This window comes from Arvicola amphibius, chromosome 11 (assembly GCF_903992535.2).
Source record: "Arvicola amphibius chromosome 11, mArvAmp1.2, whole genome shotgun sequence".
In the NCBI taxonomy this organism is placed as follows: domain Eukaryota; kingdom Metazoa; phylum Chordata; class Mammalia; order Rodentia; family Cricetidae; genus Arvicola; species Arvicola amphibius.
In genome coordinates this window covers 37,697,689-37,717,406 of record NC_052057.2, presented here as the reverse complement: position 1 = coordinate 37,717,406, position 19,718 = coordinate 37,697,689, and the positions used below count along the sequence as shown (strand labels likewise).

Below are 19,718 nucleotides of genomic sequence, written 5' to 3'. Positions count from 1 at the left end.
AGATAGCTAAGCTGCTTGGCTTTCCTTTCCCCTTTCTCTGTTCCCTTCTTCCCCTGTTCTCCTCTATGACACCAACTTTAACCTTGTGTGCAAACACAATTCTTAAAAAACTTTCTGTGTGTCTGATATGATTGATAAAATTTAATTTTCTGGTTGAGTTATGAGTGGGGTTTGGGATGGTAGACCAACGAAGAGTTTTTAGAAAGCCTTTTACTACAAGGAGCCTTAAAAAGCCTCTAAGCCGAATCTGCTTACACACATGCATGTTGTTGTGCACGCCATTCACACGCACAGAGCTGACAGCTTCTGCCTGAAGCAGTGGCCCAGCATGCTTTCATCATTCCTAGTTATTCACATGTTCAAGAGAGCCCCGTGGCAGATCCTGACCAAAGACACACAGTGGCTCTCGGGTGAACATTGGCCATGCTGTGCAATTTAGTTTTCAGGGACTGATGAACTTTCATTCCAAGGAGGCAAGTAGACCTGGTTTAGTTATCTGTTGACTCAATTGCACTAGCACAGGCCACCAGTGAGACACAGCGTCTTTCTGAACAAGGAAAGAACGAGTGTGTGGCTGTGCTTTGCGGTAAGGATGTCTTGTGTTATGTGACCTGTCGCTGTAGGTCAAGACGGTGACCTTGATGTATATGTAGTTTGAGCTGCTTTCAGACTGTCTTTGTGTGCAGTGTGTGAGACGTTTTGCTTGGGTTTCAAAGACCTTGATGGAGAAGTGACTTTATTGCTGGCCCAAGTAAAGAAAACCCGCACAGCTGCCCCAAGAACGTATGTGTGTGAGGGGAGAGGCTGGCTTCCTAAGTCTTGGTCGCAATTTCATTTCCAGATCTTGAACTAATTGCTGGTGCGTAAGAGGCTTCTGACCCAGAGCTACTGAATGAATTATAGGATAATGAGCAGAGAGGCCTTGTGGGATCGGCATTGTTTCTGCCACAGTTCTTCAGGGAACAGGGGGACTGAATGCTTTATGATACAGATAGTGGGGCTGCCAGTGATAAGATTATGCACAGATGACACATTTTCCTGATGTGTGATGGGAGAGGAAGAAGGGTCTTACTATGTAGCGTTGGCTAGCCTAGAACTCATTATGTAGACCAGGCTAACACCAAACTCTCAGAGATCTTTCTGCCTTCAGAGTCCTGGGATCAAAGGTGTGTACCACCACGTATGGCCAGAAAAGAAACATTAAAAAAGAAGGTCCCTGACATAGTTTGTAGATCATGCTTGCTCTCTCCTACAAAATCTCTTGCCCCCTTAAATGTAAGGTTTCCTAACAAATAGGTAATACCCCAAATAATAAAGCAAAGTAGCTAACATAGGAGGCTATGGTGCTTAAAATCAGTTTCTCTGTCTCTCTTCGTCCCCGTCCCCACACTCCCCAGGCAGTCTTCCGCCATAGCAGATGTTCTCTCTGCAGGTGAGAGGGTGAGAGGAGAGAGTGCCCCTGCTAAGGAGGGGGCAGTGCTGCTGCAGCGTCCAGCCTGGCTGTCAAATCCAAGCTTTTGTTAAAAGCTACCCTCGTGGTTTCCACGAGTTTCCCATGTCCAACATCCTTCCGGGTTATGTTTCTGGTTGTTGCAGACTAGTCTCCTCCAGGGTTGTCTCCCATACATCTTCATCTCCCATGTCTGTGGTCATGGTTCCAAAGGCCTTGTGGGGGTCAAGGTAACAGGTGCTTTTTAGCCTGTTACCCAACTTCCTGATGACGAGGGCCTCTGAGGTCTCCAAGGATCCTGGCTTCAGTGGGCTCCTACCACTCCTGACTTGTCCTCCTGACTTCTCAGGTCGATGCTACCCAAGGGAGAGGGGTGACTTGTAAGTAACAGTTTTCCAAGCAAGCCCTAGACACTTTGCTATTACCATTTTTTTTTGTTTTTTCGAGACAGCTATTACCATTTTTATTTTTTAAAGAAATTACATGTATTTACGTAGCAAGCCACAGGCCACAGTGTGCTTATGGAGGCCAGACAGGGACAGCTTTTGAGAGCCAGTTCTCTCCTTCCACCATGTAGGTCCTAGACTTGAACTCAGGTCCTCAGCCTCGGCAGCTTTGTTCTCTGAGTCCTTGTCAGCCCATTGCTGTTGTCGTTTTCCTAATGGACAGTCTGGGATGTGGGCAGAGAATGGCTGTTACCTGCTGTTATGTTAGACAGTCTTGCTAACTAGCTCCGCTCGTTCTGTACTTGATCTTGAGAATCTTTACTTTGGAGTAATTTTAGATTGTGGAGCGTCATGTGATTTCACAGTTGCTCTGTACCCTTTTCTAACCCTTTCTCTAGACTGATCTCTTATGCAATGATTGCTGTTTCCAAAACCGAAAGACAGGGATGTAATAGAGTGAACTAACCCCAGCCTTATTCGGGTTTCTCCACTCCTCCCACTAGCGTCAGCTTCTCTGGTCTAGGATCCAGGCCAGGCGACCTGTTGCATTGAGCCTCTTGATTTTTAACATAGTAAATGGTCCCATCTGCAAATAATCATGCCTTTCCCTTAGTTTCCAAATCTGTATGTGTGGGCATGGTGTGTGTATGTAGGGTATGTGAGTGTATATGGGATGTGTGTATATGTGTGGTATATGTATGGTGTGTGAAGTATGTGTATATGGTTTATTTGTGATATGCATGTGTATGGTGTGTGTGTATGGTGTATGTGTGTGTTTATGTGTGTGTGTGGTGTGCACTGTATGTGTGTGTGGTGTGTATGAGTGTAATGTGTATATGTGTGTGTGGTATGTGTTTTGTGTGTATATTTGTGTGTGTGTGGTGTGTATATGTGCATGTATGTGTGTGGATGTGTGTGGTGTATGTGTTTGTATGGTGTATGTGTATGTATGTGTGTGGTGTATGTGTACATGTATGGTGTGTGTATATGGTGTATGTATGTGTGGTGCATGTATGTGTGATATGTATATGTGTGTGTATGTGTGTGTGGCGTGCACTGTACTCTTGTCTCAGATGGGCTGAACGACTTCTCTCCTGTAGGTTCAGCTCGTATCTGTTCCTCCCACACATGTGAGCTCTGTGGATTCTGCTCATTCCCTTTGATTAGTGCCTGCTTCGCCCTCTCCTGGGGGTGTCACCCACTTTACAGTCCCCATCTGCTTTGGTGCAGCCTGTGCCCCCCAGGCACAGTGAGTGTGTCTTGTGTGAGGCACACATTCCTGTAACTGGTCGTCTGGGATTTTCTATGCGTGCTCTGATGTCAGTGTCCATTGGGAATGTCTTTCTGCCGTCTCTAGTCACCTAGCCCTTAGCCCTCTCCCAGCTATTCAAACAGAAATGCACCAGCGTCGCTCCTCTGAGCTCTCTCTCTCTTCCCTGTTCTCTGCCTCCCTTTTCCTTCCCCTTCTCCTCTGTCTCCACTCATATTAATCCTCTCATACGTGTTGACTACAGTTCAGCCTCATAGTTTCTTCCGAACTCTCTTTCCCTGATCTCCTGTCATACTAGGAAGCTCCTTGACACAGAATCCGGAGCAGCCTTGGTCCCCGGCACACATCTCCTCATGCAGCCAGGCCTGACTGCTTCACACTCCATCAGTGGGCCCGGCCTTCCAGCTTCGTCCTTTCTGCCATGGATCTTCTATGAGATGCTCTATGCTCTCTTGTTAGTTATCTCTTCCTGAGCAACTGTCACTTCCTTTTCCATCCAATTTTCCCAGTTCCCAGGAAACCTCTGATCTCAGGCTAGGTTAGGCATCTTCTGATGTGCAGCGTTCCTATCTCTTATCCATGTCACAGTTTGGATATTACCCCATCATTGTCAGCTCGTGTATCAAACGCTTGGTCACCAGCTCATGGGCTCCAGGAAAGGTGACTGGATCTTGAAGGCAGTAACTTCACCAAGGAACGACTCCGTGGCTAAATGGATTAGCAGGAGACTGGGACCCGGTTACAGGAGGCTGGTCCCATACCCTTCTCACTCACCCTTTCCGCTGCCTCTCAGCTTTCCACTGACGCAAGGTGAGCGGCTCTACTCCATCCTGCCTTCCTCACCGTGATATTCTGCCTCCTCATGGGCCCAGAGCAGCAGAGCTAACTGTGCTGGCCTGTTTTTGTCAGCTTAATATAAACTAGAGTTAGCTGGGGAGAGAGAATTTCCTCCATTGGATTAGTCTGTGGGGGCGTTTTCTTATTAATGATTGACACAGGTGGTCCCACCCCTGGGCAGACTGAGCAAGTCAGGGAGAGCAAGCCAGTGAGTAATGTTTCTCTATAGTCCCTGCTTCGGTTCCTGCCTCAGGCTCCTTCCCCACTTTCCTTAACATTCTAAGTCAACATTCTATCGCTGTGAAGAGACGCCATGGCTTCGGCAGCTCTTACAAAAGAAAACATTTAATTGGGGCTGGCCCACAATTTCAGAGATTTAATCCATTATCATCATGGGCGGAAGCCTGCCAGAAGGCAAGCAGACATGGTGCTGGAGAGGTAATTGAGAGTTTACATCTTGATCCACGGGCAGCAGGAAGAAAACTATGAGCCACCGGGCCTAGTTGGAGCTTCTGGAACCTCAAAGCCCACCCCAGTGACACATTTCCTCCAACAAGGCTACATCTCCTAATAGAGCCACTCCCTGGTAACCAAGCATTCAATTCTATGAGCCTGTGGGGCCCATTCTTCTTCAAACCACCCCACCTAAGTTGCTCTTGGTCAGTGTTTTCTGACAACGGCAGAAAATCACACTGGGTCATCAGCTGACTCAACCCTTTGACTCTGAGCCAAATTATCTTTTCCGCTGTGAGTTGTTGTCTCGTCTTTTTCTGGCGACAAGTCTCTCACTGGCTTGGATCTCACCAAGTAAAGTAGGCTGGCTGGCCATGGAGCCCAGGGACCTGCTTGTCTCTAGCTCCCCAGGACTGGGATTACAAGGACACAGCACCACGCCCAGTTTATACGCGGGTCCTGGAGTTGGAGCACAGGTCCTTGTGTTAGGTCAAGCTCTTACTGACAGCATCTCCTCAGCCTTCAATGTCATTGAATATCATGTTGATTCTATGAAAAAGCATCTTGGATAGAATCATTAATTTGGACCATTCAAGTACAGTGGGCACATCAGAAAGGATGGCATGCCATACTGGCGAGGTTAGTATTTTTACATATCCTATTGAAATAAATGATGTGGTATTAACAGAATAAAGATATATTAGATGATGTCTATCCTATCTAAAAGGCCAAGCTTTATTGGTAATGTCATAAGATTGATGCTTTTAATCTATATGTCAGGTTGTTTCAAATACTCTAGAGTTCTGCCATACACTGCCTGTGTAAAATGCCTGACCTCATGCCATCGTGCGCTGTGTTGATCATCTCTGGCTGAGCCTCTTGCCTTGGTCTGGGTTGTCACATGTTGCCACTCCAGCTTGTGTTGAGGAGTTCATTTCACATCTTCCACAGCTATTCTCACTTTCAACTTGCTTGCATCTTTCCACCCTTGCCATAACAGCAAAATAACAGGAGTCAGCAAACACTGCTTACTGACAACTCTCAATATTAATGGTCTCAATTCCCTAATTAAAAGGCACAGACTAACGGCTTGGATTAGAAAACAAAGTTCGTCTTTCTGCTGCATCCAAGAAATACACCTCACCACCAAGGACAAAAGCAGATATCCCCTTAGGGTAAAAGGGATGATCGTGGCTGTGCATCAGCTACCATGAATGGATCATCTGTGCTTGGAGTTAATATGTTCTGGTTTGAGTGTAGCTCAATGACATAGCTGGTTATTTTTTAAGTCTCTGCATTTATGTCTACTGCTCAGTGGGTAGTTGGCCGACAGCATCCAAGAACGTGTCACCTGGGAGGTCTGTAAAGGAAGCTGAGTGAGTGACCCTGAATGATGACATTTACCCTGGGGCTAACACTGATCCATCCACACGTGGATGCCACAGGCACCAATGGGAGTGGAAATGGACATTAGGAAGGGTGAGCTGGAACTGAGGCAGAGTTTGTTGACAGGAGTAGAGGGGGGATTGGTGACAGGCTGTGTAGCCTTGCCCAACTGGTACACAGCACAAGCTAGAGTGGTCTACATCTTTGCAGGTCACCTCTTCTGGAGTACCTTGGACCTGGCCTGTTGACTGAAATATGGTAGCACTAAATTCCAGCTCCCTTGCTTTTCCCAGTGATAGTGTGAGATTTCTCGCTCCTATTATATGTTTAGGTTCTGTGTTTTGATTGTCTTCTCTTCATTTTATATTATCTTTTAAATTCAGTAGAAGAGTTTGGCCCGGGGAACTTTGTGCTTTACTAGGCCAATGCTCTCTGGTGCCAGGGGTGACTTGCACAGAGAAAGCCGGAAATGATGTACCCAGCAAGACTACTGTTCTTTAATATGAATTCTCAAACACACATAAGATAGAGTAGAATCATGAAATACCATGTTTTGCATAGATTTGAGACACATCAATTGCGTTTTACTTCCCCTACCTACTCCATACAGACAGACACATACTGCTGGAGTATTTTAATACTAATCTCCTATAGGAGGTCTCATTTTATGTATATAATGATTTTCTGATAGGAACAACGGTTTGATATAATCACTGAAACATAGTCATATCTAGCAACTTTAATAATTATTTTAGAGTCTTTCAGAAGCTGTTCTGTTTCTTTAGCTACTTATAAACAGTAGGGAAATTAAATTTACCTTACAATCATATTTCATTGGCTTCTAAAATTTTGAAATTTCATTAGGGTTTTCTACTCCTGTGGGTAGTGCCCAGATGAACCTGTGGGCTATTTGTACTGGAGGACTTACGACTTCCTTTTTTTCTGGGACCAAACACATTTGATGAACACTCTGTACCTGACCCTGTTATAATAACTTACATCATAGGTTTTTACTGGGCAGAGTTGTGAGAAGTTTGGCAGTAAAGTTTGGTATTATTTTAAGTTTGAAATGACCATCATGGGCTCACACGTTTGACTATCTTGTCCCCAGCTGGGTGTTGTTTGGGGATTCTGCTGGTAGGGGGTGGGTCACTGGAAGAGATTGCCTGGCCCTGCTTCTGGTCCCATTGATCTACCAAGGTGGCTGTCACGTTGTCTCACTGAACTGCCCAGCACGCCTTCCCTGCTACAATGGACTATACCCCCTGAAACCTTGAGCTACAATAAACTCTCCTTCCTTTAGCTTGCTTTTCTCAGGTATTGTGTCGTGCTCTGTTTGTAAGAATTCACAAAATTGCCAGGCGGTGGTGGTGGTGCACACCTTTAATCCCAGCAATTGGGAGGCAGAGGAAGGTGGATCTCCACGAGTTCAAGGCCAGCCTGGTCTACAGAAAGAGTTCAAGAACTTCCAGGGCTACACACAGAGAAACTCTGTCTTGAAAGACAAACAAAATTTACAAAAATTTGTTTGACCTCAGGACTTGTTTTTAGGTAACATTTGTTATGTAAAATACATTTTTGGAAAGGCTGTCCTAGCAGGCAAATGCTCCCTTGAAATAGCAAAATAGAAATGTTTAACTTCATTTTACTCTCAATTAATTGGATAACTTTTTGTCCAAACCACATTATCATAATCAGGTAATATGTGGTTTTGTTTTCCTGAAATCTACATAATGTAGTGTAGTGTGGTAGGCCACACTGCATGGGCGAATCATGTGTGAACATATTGGACTTCCACTGATACTTATAAAATAAGAATAGCTAAATAAAGTGCCTCAAGAGGAAAGATAATGCATTGGAAAATGGAAAATGGGGGGAAAAGGTAGAAATAAGATGCAATGAAGCCAGGGAAACTGTCCAGGAACAGCAGTGGACTGAATTGCTCTTATTTGTAAAAAACTGGCCAATCACAGCTTTAAAATTGTTTAAGCAGTTGCCCAGACATCTTACAAATGTCCTCATTTCCATGTAGTCTTAAAATACATTTATTTTATTAAAAACAAAATCCCACCAAAACTTTGTTCTAATTAACTCATAAGTAAAAACACCACAGAGCCGGTTTAAGAAAGCCATTCAAGGCTTCCCAGTTCTGTCTGGTTAAAGTGGCCATGCTGAAGCCGTGGAGCTTTGCGTGGAGTCTCACACTGATTACCAGCTGCATATTCATTCCCGTGTCTCCCATGGGGAAAGACTAGGACGGAACTGAAGCTAGGAAACCTAGCCTTCTATCCTCTCTGATGCCTTTGCTGTCTTTCCTCATCGCCCAGTGCCTGTTAATTCTCCTCTGTGAATGCTATCCTCACGCCTGCTCCTGTTTGTACACAAGCACTTAGAACCATAGCGCAGGGTCTGCATGGGAGGGAGAGCGGGAGGACTTTCTCTGAGTCCGGGCCGCCTTTCTTAACATTACACTCTTAAACTCCACCTGTTCTGAGATTTTCATGGGTTTCTTCTTTACAGCTGAATAATATCCATTTGTTTGGTGAGGACACCTAGGCTGGGTAGTTTCTTTGCTGTAGTAAACAGCAGCGCGCACACACAGGTATGCCAGTCTCTCTGTGGTAGGCTGTCAAGCATTCTGAGTATATGCCCAGGAGTAGAATAGCTGGAGCATATGGTGACTGGTTAAAAACATGAATGGTTAACAGGGTCAAAGGAGGCCAGCGAGGGTAATTGTTGGCCATCCATTCCTTCCTCTGTCCTCTGTGTGCATGCATGGTTGGGCATGGCATGAGGACTCTGCATCGTCCCCTTTCTAGCCCAGCTCAAGTGAGATCCACCCAGCTCCTTCTATACTTGCTGATCTTCACATTAGATCAGTACCTTGCTGGCACGGTGTGTGTGTGTGTGTGTGTGTGTGTGTGTGTGGGTGTGTGTGGTGTGTGTGTGTGTGCATGATGTGTATGGTGTGTGTTGTGTGATGTGTATGGTATGTGTGTGTGTTTGTGCATGTGATGTGGTATGTGGTGTATGTGTGTGGGGTGTGTTATGTGTGTGTTGTGTATGTGTTTGTCTGTGTGGTATGGTATGTGTGTGTTGTGTATGTGTGGTATGTGGTATGGTGTGTGTTGTGTATGTTTGTGGTGTATGTATGTGTGTTTGTGGTGTGTGTACGTGTTTTGTGTATAGTGGAACTGCCTCTTTGCTTTCTGGTGCCATAAAGATAATTTTTTCTGTGTTACTTACAGTCAAACTACAGCTCCAAGCAGAAGAGAGAGGGGTCGTGTCTATCAAGGGAGTGTGTGCAAACCGGTACCTTGCTATGAAGGAAGACGGACGGCTGCTGGCTTCTGTGAGTAGTCCTTTCTTGGGGTTTTCTTTCATTTGTTATGTGCAGTTCTTTACTAGCCTTGGAACTGAGTCTTTGGGTTTTACGTACAGCACTTTAATCTTTGTATTCCCCTAGGAAACAGCATTCTCTGCATTTCATAGACTTTAGGACTCCAGTAGGGAGGGACACACAGTGCACGTGAAGTCAAGGCCAGGCATTCTGCATTTCTGTGGACTCCAAATCGCTACAAGCTGGCCTTGGCAGGATAATTGACAAGGCTGTGTGCAGGGCCCATAATCATAGTTTGGTGACTAAAAACATTTTAAGACCTTCTACTAGAGTAGTCCATGCCTGTAGTGTACACTATGGCAGATGTGCTGGACAATAGCCTTCCAAAGCAAGTATCATGTGTTCTCTGCCTCAGTGGGTCCACTGTGCAGGAAGGCAGAGGAAGTGTAATGTGTGGGTGCTTTATTGAGTTCCTTCTGTATTTCACACATATGCATAGTATACATGCATGAGAAGGTTGGAGGTAATTTAGGGAAGACAGGGACCAGCTTGTGGAGAATGCAGGGAGGTGACGTCTACGCAGGGTCTGAGGTGAAAAGGATCCCAGGCAGAGGTTGAGCTGAAGCTGTGGATCCAAGAGGCCACTTAGCGTATCTCTCAAATTACACGCCGCTCACCACAGCTGGAGTGTGAGCAGGAGAGGAGAGAACACAATGAAAGGGACCGGAGAAGGCTGGCAAGGCAACCAGCCAAGCCTGCTGTCAAGTCTTACATCATGCTAACCATGCTCGCTGTGCTGCGAGGCTGCAGAGTTCTCGGGCCAGCAGGGGTTGCCTCTGGGTGAAAGCACTCTAGCAGTGGTCCAGAGTGGCTTAGAGGAGCCTGGGAGGCTAATCAGAGTTGAAGAGGAAACACTGCTGTGGCCAGAACAACTGAGGGCATCTCATAGGGACTGGGGAAGGAGGGAAAGGTAGACAGAGGCACACGACTCTGGGCTCACTTTAATGAGCGCTGTTTATGCTTCCCGCTGCTGTTCACACATGGTGAAGCTAGCTATTAGAGAGAGCACTGCAAGCCGTGCTCCAAGGCTCCAGCAAACTATCTTTTACCCCTTTATCTGCATTCGTCTGCGATCCCTGCCTCTGTGGCCTTGTTTTGTGCTGGAGGACATTCCTCCTAGGCTTTATCAGCAGTTTTTCTGCAGTCACAGGGCCACATCTGGGCCAAAGTTTCTGCCTGGTAAAGGAACTGCAGACTCTCCGGACGCCACCAAAACACAAGTAGCGTTTGTAGGGCTGGCCTTGTTTTGATCATAACTGGCTATGGGCAGCACTAGCCCGGGAGCCTTGAGGCTCCATCCTTCCCTTTGTTTTAACCTGGCGTGTAACTGGATCGTGGGGAGCCTAGATGGCAATCATGAAAGGAACTGGTCTCAAGAACACGGGCGGGGTGGCTGGTTCATCTGCAATGATTAAAAAGCACCATGGCTGTCAAGAGCTCTGGAGATGGAAGCTGCCCACGTGCCGCCACCATCTCTGTGACAACTGGGTCACAAATGAGAGGAAAGAAGTCAAAGATGATAGCGTTGAAAATGGAATTGTGTCCAGGTCTTCACAGAGAATTCTGTTTCTCTTGACAAATGGGTGTCAAACTTTGTAATGTACTAAAACTAGGCAGTGTTTCTGTCCCCTTAGGGCATGCCAACTTTTCATGATGCAACAGATTGCCACCAAGTTGATAGAATAAAAGTCAGTTTAGGAAAGTTTAGGAAACTGTCACAAACTCTCAGCTGGGACAAAGTCCAGTTGTTAAACACACACACACACACACACACACACACACACACACACACGCACACGTGGACAGTCAAGATTTATCAGGCTCTTCTGAGCAGGGCACCAGGCAGACCAGCTGTGGTAACAGCTGGCGTGTGTTCCAGCCCCCATCCGAGGGCTCAGCCCCGCCAAGTCACAAGCTACTCTCTGAACTCAGCATCTAGTTCAGATGGCTGGCTGCCGTGCAGTCTCAGAAAGTCCCTCTTCTCCACTGGTCAGGGTGGGCTGAGTCTTCTAGTGAAGAAGTCGTTGCTGTTCCTCATAGCAGGAGAGGTGCCGATGGCCCTGCTAAGGTGCCCTTCTCCCTGAGTCTGATCTGCCATATTGAACTGTCAACAGTAATGACTTCTGGAGTAACTGCACAGTCCTGACCGGGGAACCGTCACTTGAGGATGTGCGTGGGCCTTGTGTCTGGAGAAGATGTTTGTAAGCTTGTGCTGGCCCCTGTCACCCTGTGTGTGTGAGGGCAACACAGGATTGCTGTGAATGTCCCCCACTGAGTGAAAACGGGGACATAACTGCTACTAGGTATAGTTGAGAAGGTTTATTGTACGTATGAGAAGAGAACAGACAGAGAAGCATCTGGAAGAGTCCAGACTGATCATGGGCAGCAGAATAGACCAGGCCATGAGAGAAGGGAGAAAGAGAGCAAACAAGGAAGAGAAGAGATGGGGGAGCAAGTGAGGGGAGGGAACCAGGAGCCAAGAGTGGAAAACCAAGAGCACAAGCACTGAGAGCACCAAGAAGGAGGCCAAGAGGAGGGAAAGAGCACAGGGCCAAAAGGGCAGGGTTCTAAAAAAGCGAAGCTGGGGAAGGGAAGGGAAGCTCAGGGCTGGAACCGTTTAGAGTGGAGGTGAGAAGAGCTGAGAGGAGCCAGGACTCTGTAGCTGGTCTTGTGGTGCAGACAGAGCCTGGCAGCCAGGGTCCCCTCTGATGTGTTAATAGGCTCCCCAATTAGCCATTTGCCTTGAGTTTCTTTGAGACCTAATATTCACTAGGTGACTCCGTAAGTGGCTCCCAAACACACTTACCCTCTTGGAGGCAAGAGCACTCAGAGAGCTGTGCTGGCTTTACTGCTGGTTGAAGGTACAAGAAAGGACTGCGGCACCTTTACGTGACAATGGTCTGAAAGCATTCAGGTTAAAGCTTGCTTGTCATTTAAATCTCTCTCTCTCTCTCTCTCTCTCTCTCTCTCTCTCTCTCTCTCTCTCTCTCTCTCTCTCTCTCTCTCTCTCTCTCTCTGTGCGTGTGTGTGTGTGTGTGTGTGTGTGTGTATTCTCATATGTGTAACTGCTTGTTTGTGTATGTATTATTGTGTGCATTTCTTGTGGAGACCACAAAGGGCAGCAGATCTCCTGGAACTGGAGTCAATAGACAGTTGTGCACTTTGTTTTGGTTTGTTTTGCACAGGATCTCTTGCTAGAGTTTGCCGAGTAGGCTAAGCTGACTGAACTGAAAGCCCTAGTATCCTCAGCCTCCACTTCAACAATGCAGGGATTGCAAGCACACGACACCATGCCTTTTTTTGTCCTTTTTAAAAATATAAGATAGTGTCCTACTATGTAGCCTCGGCTAGCCTGGCACTACCTATGTGTAGCTGGAGCTATCTGTCGCACCCACCTGTTCCTAATTAACCAATCTGAGGCTTAATCTCAATTGTAATTGTTTGACCAATGGCTCAGATTTCTTACTGGCTAGCTCTACATATAAATTAACCCATTTCTATTAATCCTTGTAGCACCATGAGGCTGTGGCTTATTAGTTATGCTCGGACATCTTTCTTCTTTGGCAGCTACATGGAGTACCCCTGACTCTGCTCTCTCCTCCATATCTCTGTTTGAATTTTCCTCCTGGCTCTATTCAATCCTGCCAGTGGCCAAATCAGATTTATTTATCAACCAATAAAAACAACACATACATAGAAGGACATCCTACATCATCCCCCCCCTTTTCTGTTTAATTAAAAAGAAAGGTTTTAACTTTAACATAGTAAAATTACATATAACAAAACAGTTATCAAGCAAGAATTATAGCTACACATTTAGTCTATTTGTATTACGCAAAACAAAGAAAAATACTCTATCATCTATCTTTGTGAGTCTAAAGTTTCATACCTATTTATCTTTTATCATTAATAAGTGAAAGGATATAACTGTCTAGTCTTCAACTCCATCAAAGACCCCAGAAGGACATAATATTACCTAACTAAGCAGGAAGTGCATTGTAAGCAACTTCCAAAACTCTAGAAATGACATCTAGCTGCCTGGAGAGTCACCTAAAGTTCTTCTGTTATGTTGGGACATCCACCTTCAGCCTATAAGCCCATAGTATCTTTCGTATTTATTAATGAAGCAAGAAATTTGAACATCTGTTCTATCTTGTACTGGCAAAGTTCATCAGTTGCTTTCTTCTGTGTTCTGCAGAATGTCTGGCAGTTTTTCCTATGAAGCAGGAATCATTAAGGACCATCCCATCTGTTTTGTTTTTTTTTTTTTTTTTTGGCAAGTTCAGCAGTCATTTTCCTGTGGGTCCTGTATGCCCAATTTATACAGCATACAATCAAGCAGTCCAGGCAAGAACAGTTTCTTGCCCAAATGGCTAGTCTCACCATATCTAAAGGAAACTCCATAAAGAGCTTCTTCAATGCCCATAATCCTCTTGAAATAATTGGTGCTGCCAGGAGCATAAATCTCTCACTAAAAATCTAAGTTCCTAAAACATTTTAAATGCTATATTCTGTAGGTCTTTGAAGTGTTTGAAGATTACCTATCTATTTGAAATATAGCTTTATATAGCTAGAAAACCTAACTAACATAACTATAAGTTTGACTATTATAGATGACTATTAATTTGTATTTCTTAACTATACATTACATTTTTAAATGAGTTGTCCATGAGTTCCAGAACCCTCTCAAAAAAAAAAAAAAAAAACTTTCACAGGTAATGTGAATGTATTGGTGCAGATGTAGCTGGAGGCTTTCTGTCCCACCCACTATTTCCCGATTAACCACTCTGAGGCTTAGTATCAATCACGATCCTGTTTGGTCAATAGCTCAGACTTCTTATTAGCTAGCTCTACATATAAATTAACCCATTTCTATTGATCTGTGTAGCGCCATGAGGCTGTGGCTTATTGTTAATGCTCAGACATTTTTTTTCCTTTGGTGGCGACATGGTGTCCCCTGACTTCGTCTTCTCCTCCATATCTCTGTTTGGATTTCCCACCTAGCTCTAGTCTAGTCCTGCCATTGGCCAAATCAGCTAATAAAAATATCCCACATCACCTTTGTAGATCAGGCTGACATCTGATGCACAGAAATCCACCTGCCTCTGTCTCCTAAGTACTGTGATTAGAGACATGTGCTACTATGCCTGGCAGTGGCAGGCTTTTTAAATGTGAGTCTGGAGCTCAGACGCAGGTCCTCATGCTTGCATGGCAAACTCCTTGACAGCATGTCTCCAGCTCTGGAAAAACATTTGTTAAAAGAGATGTTCCTCTTTTCAAAGCAAGGAAATATGAATGTCCAAAACAGTGGCTGTACCCCACTGCAAAGGCCTATATTTGGAGATAGAGTTGTAGTTCTTTGATACATGGCAGGCTTCTTACTCAGTTTCTTTTTGTTTATTTGTTTGTTTGTCATTTTGTTTGAGACAGGGCTTCTCTGTGTAGCCCTGGCTGTCCTGTCTGTAGACCAGGCTGGTCTTGAACTCACAAAGAGCCACCTGCCTCTGCCTCTTGAGTGCTGGGATTAAAGGCATGTGCTACCACTGCCGGGCATACTTGACGGGTTTTAACAATGAGGTAAATTCTATAATGCAAAAAAAGTAGGGAAAATAGTGTTTTAGGATTCAGTATGCAGCTTGAATGTCTTCACTGATCAAATCTGTCAGAAACAAGAGGTTTTTTTTTTTTTTTTTTTTTTTTTTTTTTTAGCTGCATCATTGTAAAAAGATGAACTGCTAGATTGAATGCAGAAAGTATGGTCAAGTCAGAATCGCTGCTCTCAGAAGCCACTCCCAACAATTCTCCACAGCCTTTTTATAAGATTGAGACCACATTGGCTCTTAACTTTTCCCATTTGTGGTTTTTATTTAGTTTTGAAATCCTCAACAGGGATACTTGCATCACATCTGCTTTGAGTTCTCAGAACTGGCACAATCAAATGCATTTTGAGATTCCTATTGAGCAAACGTCTTCATAAGCCAAAATTGCAGAAATCAAAGTACTGTAAATGAGTAAATAACTCAGGAAACAGAGCATGGGGAAGTGGCTCTAAGTTTCAAACCTAAAACCGAGCAGAGGACCAGAGCCAACACGCAAACACGAGAGGTACTGGGAAGTCGCAGGGCATCTCGCCGTGTCATAGATTTCTCCAACTCTGGAAGTCATCCGATCTAGTGAGGCCTGGAGAAGGGACAGAGCTTGTTCAGAAATTGTACGCGTTAGTTAGGGGGTGAGGCAAAGCTGAAACCCAGGCTGCCTGGCTGGCTGGAAGCCGTCGTGGATGTTAGACTCTTGGAAAAAGCCATCTGAGTTTCCCCAGAGAGTCTGTAGTCAGTACAGATAAACCACAGTCTATATTTCAACTCAAAGCTGGCTCTCTCTGGCCCTGTTTCTCTGCTATTCATATTCTGCAACATCAGTGTAGCTTTGACCTATCTAAAATATTTTATTTGCTCATTAATTTAGCGGATGTTTATTGACCACTTACTATGTGGTAGGCATGGGCACCACAACAGATACAATAAATCAAAATTTCACGTGGACTTTATAGGAAGGGTGCCAAGTAGCAGTTTGCCCTCTCTCTCTCTCTCTCTCTCTCTCTCTCTCTCTCTCTCTCTCTCTCTCTCTCTCTCTCTGCTTATTTCGAGACAGGGTTTCTTTGTGTAACAGTCCTGGCTGTCTTGAAACTAAGTCTTGTAGACCAGGCTGGGCCTCAAACTCACAGAGATCCGCCTGCCTCTGCCTCCCGAGTGCTGGGATTAAAGGCGTGCGCCACCACCGGGCTGCAGTTTACTCTCTTACTATACTAGTTTTATTAATTGAGAATTCCTTATATTTTGATCATATTCATTCCCCATTCTTTCCCCTAACTTCTCCAATATCCATACCCACCTTCTCACCCCTCCCAACTTTACACTATATTTGTTTTTAAACCCACTGAGTTTAATTTATGCTGGTTATACACACCTGGGCGTGGATCATATAATGGAGTATCAGGGTCACACCCTTTAGGAAAACCCATTCTCTGCCCTAGAAGTCATCACTGTCAGGGGTGGAGGCTGGTAAGCCCCTCCCACCTCCTGCATAGATTGCGGACTGGCTTGATCTTGTGTGAATCTTGTGCAGGCAGCCACAGCAGCTGGGAAAGAAGGCAGTTCACTCTTTAGGGATGATTACATTCAGCCCCTGGAGAAATGATTTTCTGCATGTGTACATGTGATGGAGGTGGTGCGGGTGGTGCCAAGTGTGTGCACATGCATATAGAGGCCCAAGGTTGACATCTCGTATCTTCCTTGATCACTGCCCACCTTATGTACCAAGGCAGGGTGTCATGGCAGTTTTATGTCAACTTGACAGAAACTCTAGTCATTTGAGAAGAGGGAACCTTAGCTGAGAAAATGCCCCCAACAGATTAGCCCATGGGCAAACTTATGGTGTGTTTTCTTGATTGTTGATTCATGTGGAAGGGCCCGGCTTACTGTGGACAGTGATGTCCCTGGGCTGGTGGTCCTGGGTGTTCTTATAAAGCAGACTGAGCAATCCATATGGGCGAAAGTTAGTAAGCAACACCCCCGCATGATTCTGCATCACTCCTGCCTCTAGAGTCCTCTCCCATCCCCACAGTGATGGACTGCGGTGTGGAACTGTAAGCTAAAATAAACCCTTTTCTCCCTAAGTTGCTTTTGATCATGGTGTGCTATCACGGCAATAGAAACGATAATGAAGACACAGATTTCTTGCTGAATCTGGAGCGAGTTTGGCTAGTGTAGCTTGCCAGCTTGCTCTGGGGGATTGGTCTGTCTTCCGTGTGCTGGGCTTACAGGTGGCCACCATTTCTGCCTGGCTTTTATGTGGGTTCTGGACTTCTCAACTTCTGTCTTTCTCAGCTAAGATGTCCCTCCTGGTAACATTAGCAGGTCTAGGATTGGTCCTTTTGTATCGCTTGTGTTTTAACTTTGTCGGGCGGTTTTACGTATTTAGTGGGGACAGTGCATGTCTGGTGCAGTTATATACTGTATAATGATCGCATCAGGGGAAACTTTTCTTAAAAATACAATTTGCTTTTTATAACAGTTTTAACTGTGCAGGAAAGTCAGGAAGGTAGTTCACTAATGTATCTTGCACTAGGGCAGCTGGCGACCTGGCACGCTGTGATACCAGTAGCTAAAGTCCACACTGACTTACAAAACTTTAATTTTTCCCTGAAGATCCTATTCAGAGCCAGCGTTGGTCATCCTGTCTCTGGAGTTTCCTCTAGACGGTGACCATGTCTTAGACTCTCCTTATTTTTCACTACTTTGACATTCAGGCAATTTAAGGATCCTCCAGTTTGGGATTTCCTGGTGTTTTTCTTGTGGCTAGACAGAGTCCCAAAAGTTTGAGAGGACAACCGCAGAAGTACAGACTTCATCATCTGGCTGAGAGAGTGGGTGTCTCCACTCTGAAGTTAGTCTTTCCTTTCCTTGGAAAGGGAGTCACTAAGAAGGAGTTCATTGTTAAGGGATGGAGCATCATAAGGAAGTCATCATGCAGTTGTCCACACCTAGGGGAGATATTTTGCAGGTAGGAAGTCACCATACAGCTGTTCACACCTAGGGAATGGTGTGCTGCAGGTAGGAAGTCATCATGCAACTGTTTACACCTAGGGGATGGAGTGTTGCAGATAGAAGTCACCATGCAGTTGTTCTCACCTAGGGGATAGTGTGTTGCAGGCAAGAAGTCACCATGCAACTGTTCACAGCTAGGGGATGGTGTGTTGCAGGTAGGAAGTCATCATGCAACTGTTCACAGCTAGGGGATGGTGTGTTGCAGGTAGGATATCACCATGCAGCAGTTCATACCTAGGGGCTGGTGTGTTGCAGGTAGGAAGTCACCATGCAGCTGTTCACACCTAGGGAATGGTGTGTTGCAGGCAGGAAGTTATCATGCAACTATTCACAGCTAGGGGATGGTGTGTTGCAGATAGGAAGTCACCATGCAGCAGTTCACAGCTAGGGGATGGTGTGTTGCAGGCAGGAAGTCACCATGCAGCTGATCACACTTAGGGAATGGTGTGTTGCAGGTAGGATATCACCATGCAGCAGTTCATACCTAGGGGCTGGTGTGTTGCAGGTAGGAAGTCACCATGCAGCTGTTCTCACCTAGGGGATGGTGTGTTGCGGGTAGGAAGTCATTATGCAACTGTTCACACCTAGGGGATGTGTGACTATGTAGGCGATCACTTTTACAGGGTGGAATATGCTGGTTTTGCTTTATATCATTGAGGATGGGAGTGTTACCTAGATAAGTTATTTGAAATTTCTTTATGTAGGATATTTGTCTATTCTCCATCTACTTCTCAGTTCAATTATTTTGATACATATTTAACCAAAGACTGATGTTGCTGCTGAAACGTTTGAGAACCCTTGCGTTTGGCTCTGTGCTCTTGATACCTCTCAATGTGTTTATTTCGAGCACTCCATTACTTCTTGGGCATCAAGACCCACATGTAACACCCCCCCCCCAGCCCCGTGTGACCTGGAGTGACTTGTTTCTCCAAGGAGTCTTGTTCTTTTTCTTAGAAAGTGGAATCATACATGACTTAGTGTGCTTGCTGCTTCTGGAGCTGTTGTTGCTTCCAAGCTGTGAGAGATTTGTATTTTACCAACCTTCTCACATGTGTATGTATGAATATCTCTCTACATAGTTATCTGAGTCTGTGTTATACTAAATAAACATGGGTTACTATGTCCTGAGGCCACCATCTCACCCATCATCTGTTGGTGTCATGGAATATCAGGCCCCCACCTTGCTTGGCTCTCATTTCTCACTCCAATAGTACATTGGTTATGGTGTCTCTTCACAACCATAGAAAAAGCAAATGGTTTCTTGGAAGTTTTGTACATAGTACCCTGTGGCATTCCAAATTCGCAAGTACTTTTCAAAATCCTATTCTGTATTTATTAGTGAAGGGAAAGTTTCAGTGGTTAAGAGGACTTGTTCTTTCAAAAGACCCAGGTTTGGTTCTCAGCACCCATATGGTGGCTCACAGCCATTGTCAGCTTCAGTTCTAGGGGATCTGATGCCTGTTCTCACCTGTGTGAGCACATACATACATACGGGCAGTGCATTCATACACATAAGGTAACTAAATCTACAAAAATATTAAAGTGGATCCTAGTATACCTATTAATACACATCATATATTTATATATTTATTTATATATAAAATTTATATATATTTACATCTTGAATTTATTTGTATGTTTTAAAATATCCATGTTACGGTGTCAAAAATCAGAAGCTAACACTGAGATGCTGCAAAGTAAAATTTAATAATGGCTGGGCCATATTTTCAGTCTCCCACAGTAGGAGAATGAAAGTGGCCCAGATTAAAAGCACAGCAGTCTCTTTATACCAAGCGAGCAAGTGATTAAAAGTGGAATTTTGCAGTTACTTTTTATGATCATGGGAAAGAGACATGTTATAGGTTTATGG

The 19,718-nt window shown here is 44.9% G+C and overlaps 1 protein-coding gene across 2 annotated transcripts in view; it reads left to right on the top strand.

Moving 5' to 3' along the window:
* The window catches only part of Fgf2 (fibroblast growth factor 2), a 91,357-nt gene that overhangs the window by 67,659 nt on the left and 3,980 nt on the right, over positions 1-19,718 (top strand). For both annotated transcript variants that reach the window (XR_005287380.1, XM_038347364.1), the window contains one exon: positions 9,091-9,194. Coding sequence is in view for 1 of the 2 variants with exons in the window: in XM_038347364.1 (XP_038203292.1) it covers positions 9,091-9,194 (104 nt within the window). In the remaining variant the exon portion in view is untranslated. The remainder of the gene's footprint in view (positions 1-9,090; positions 9,195-19,718) is intronic.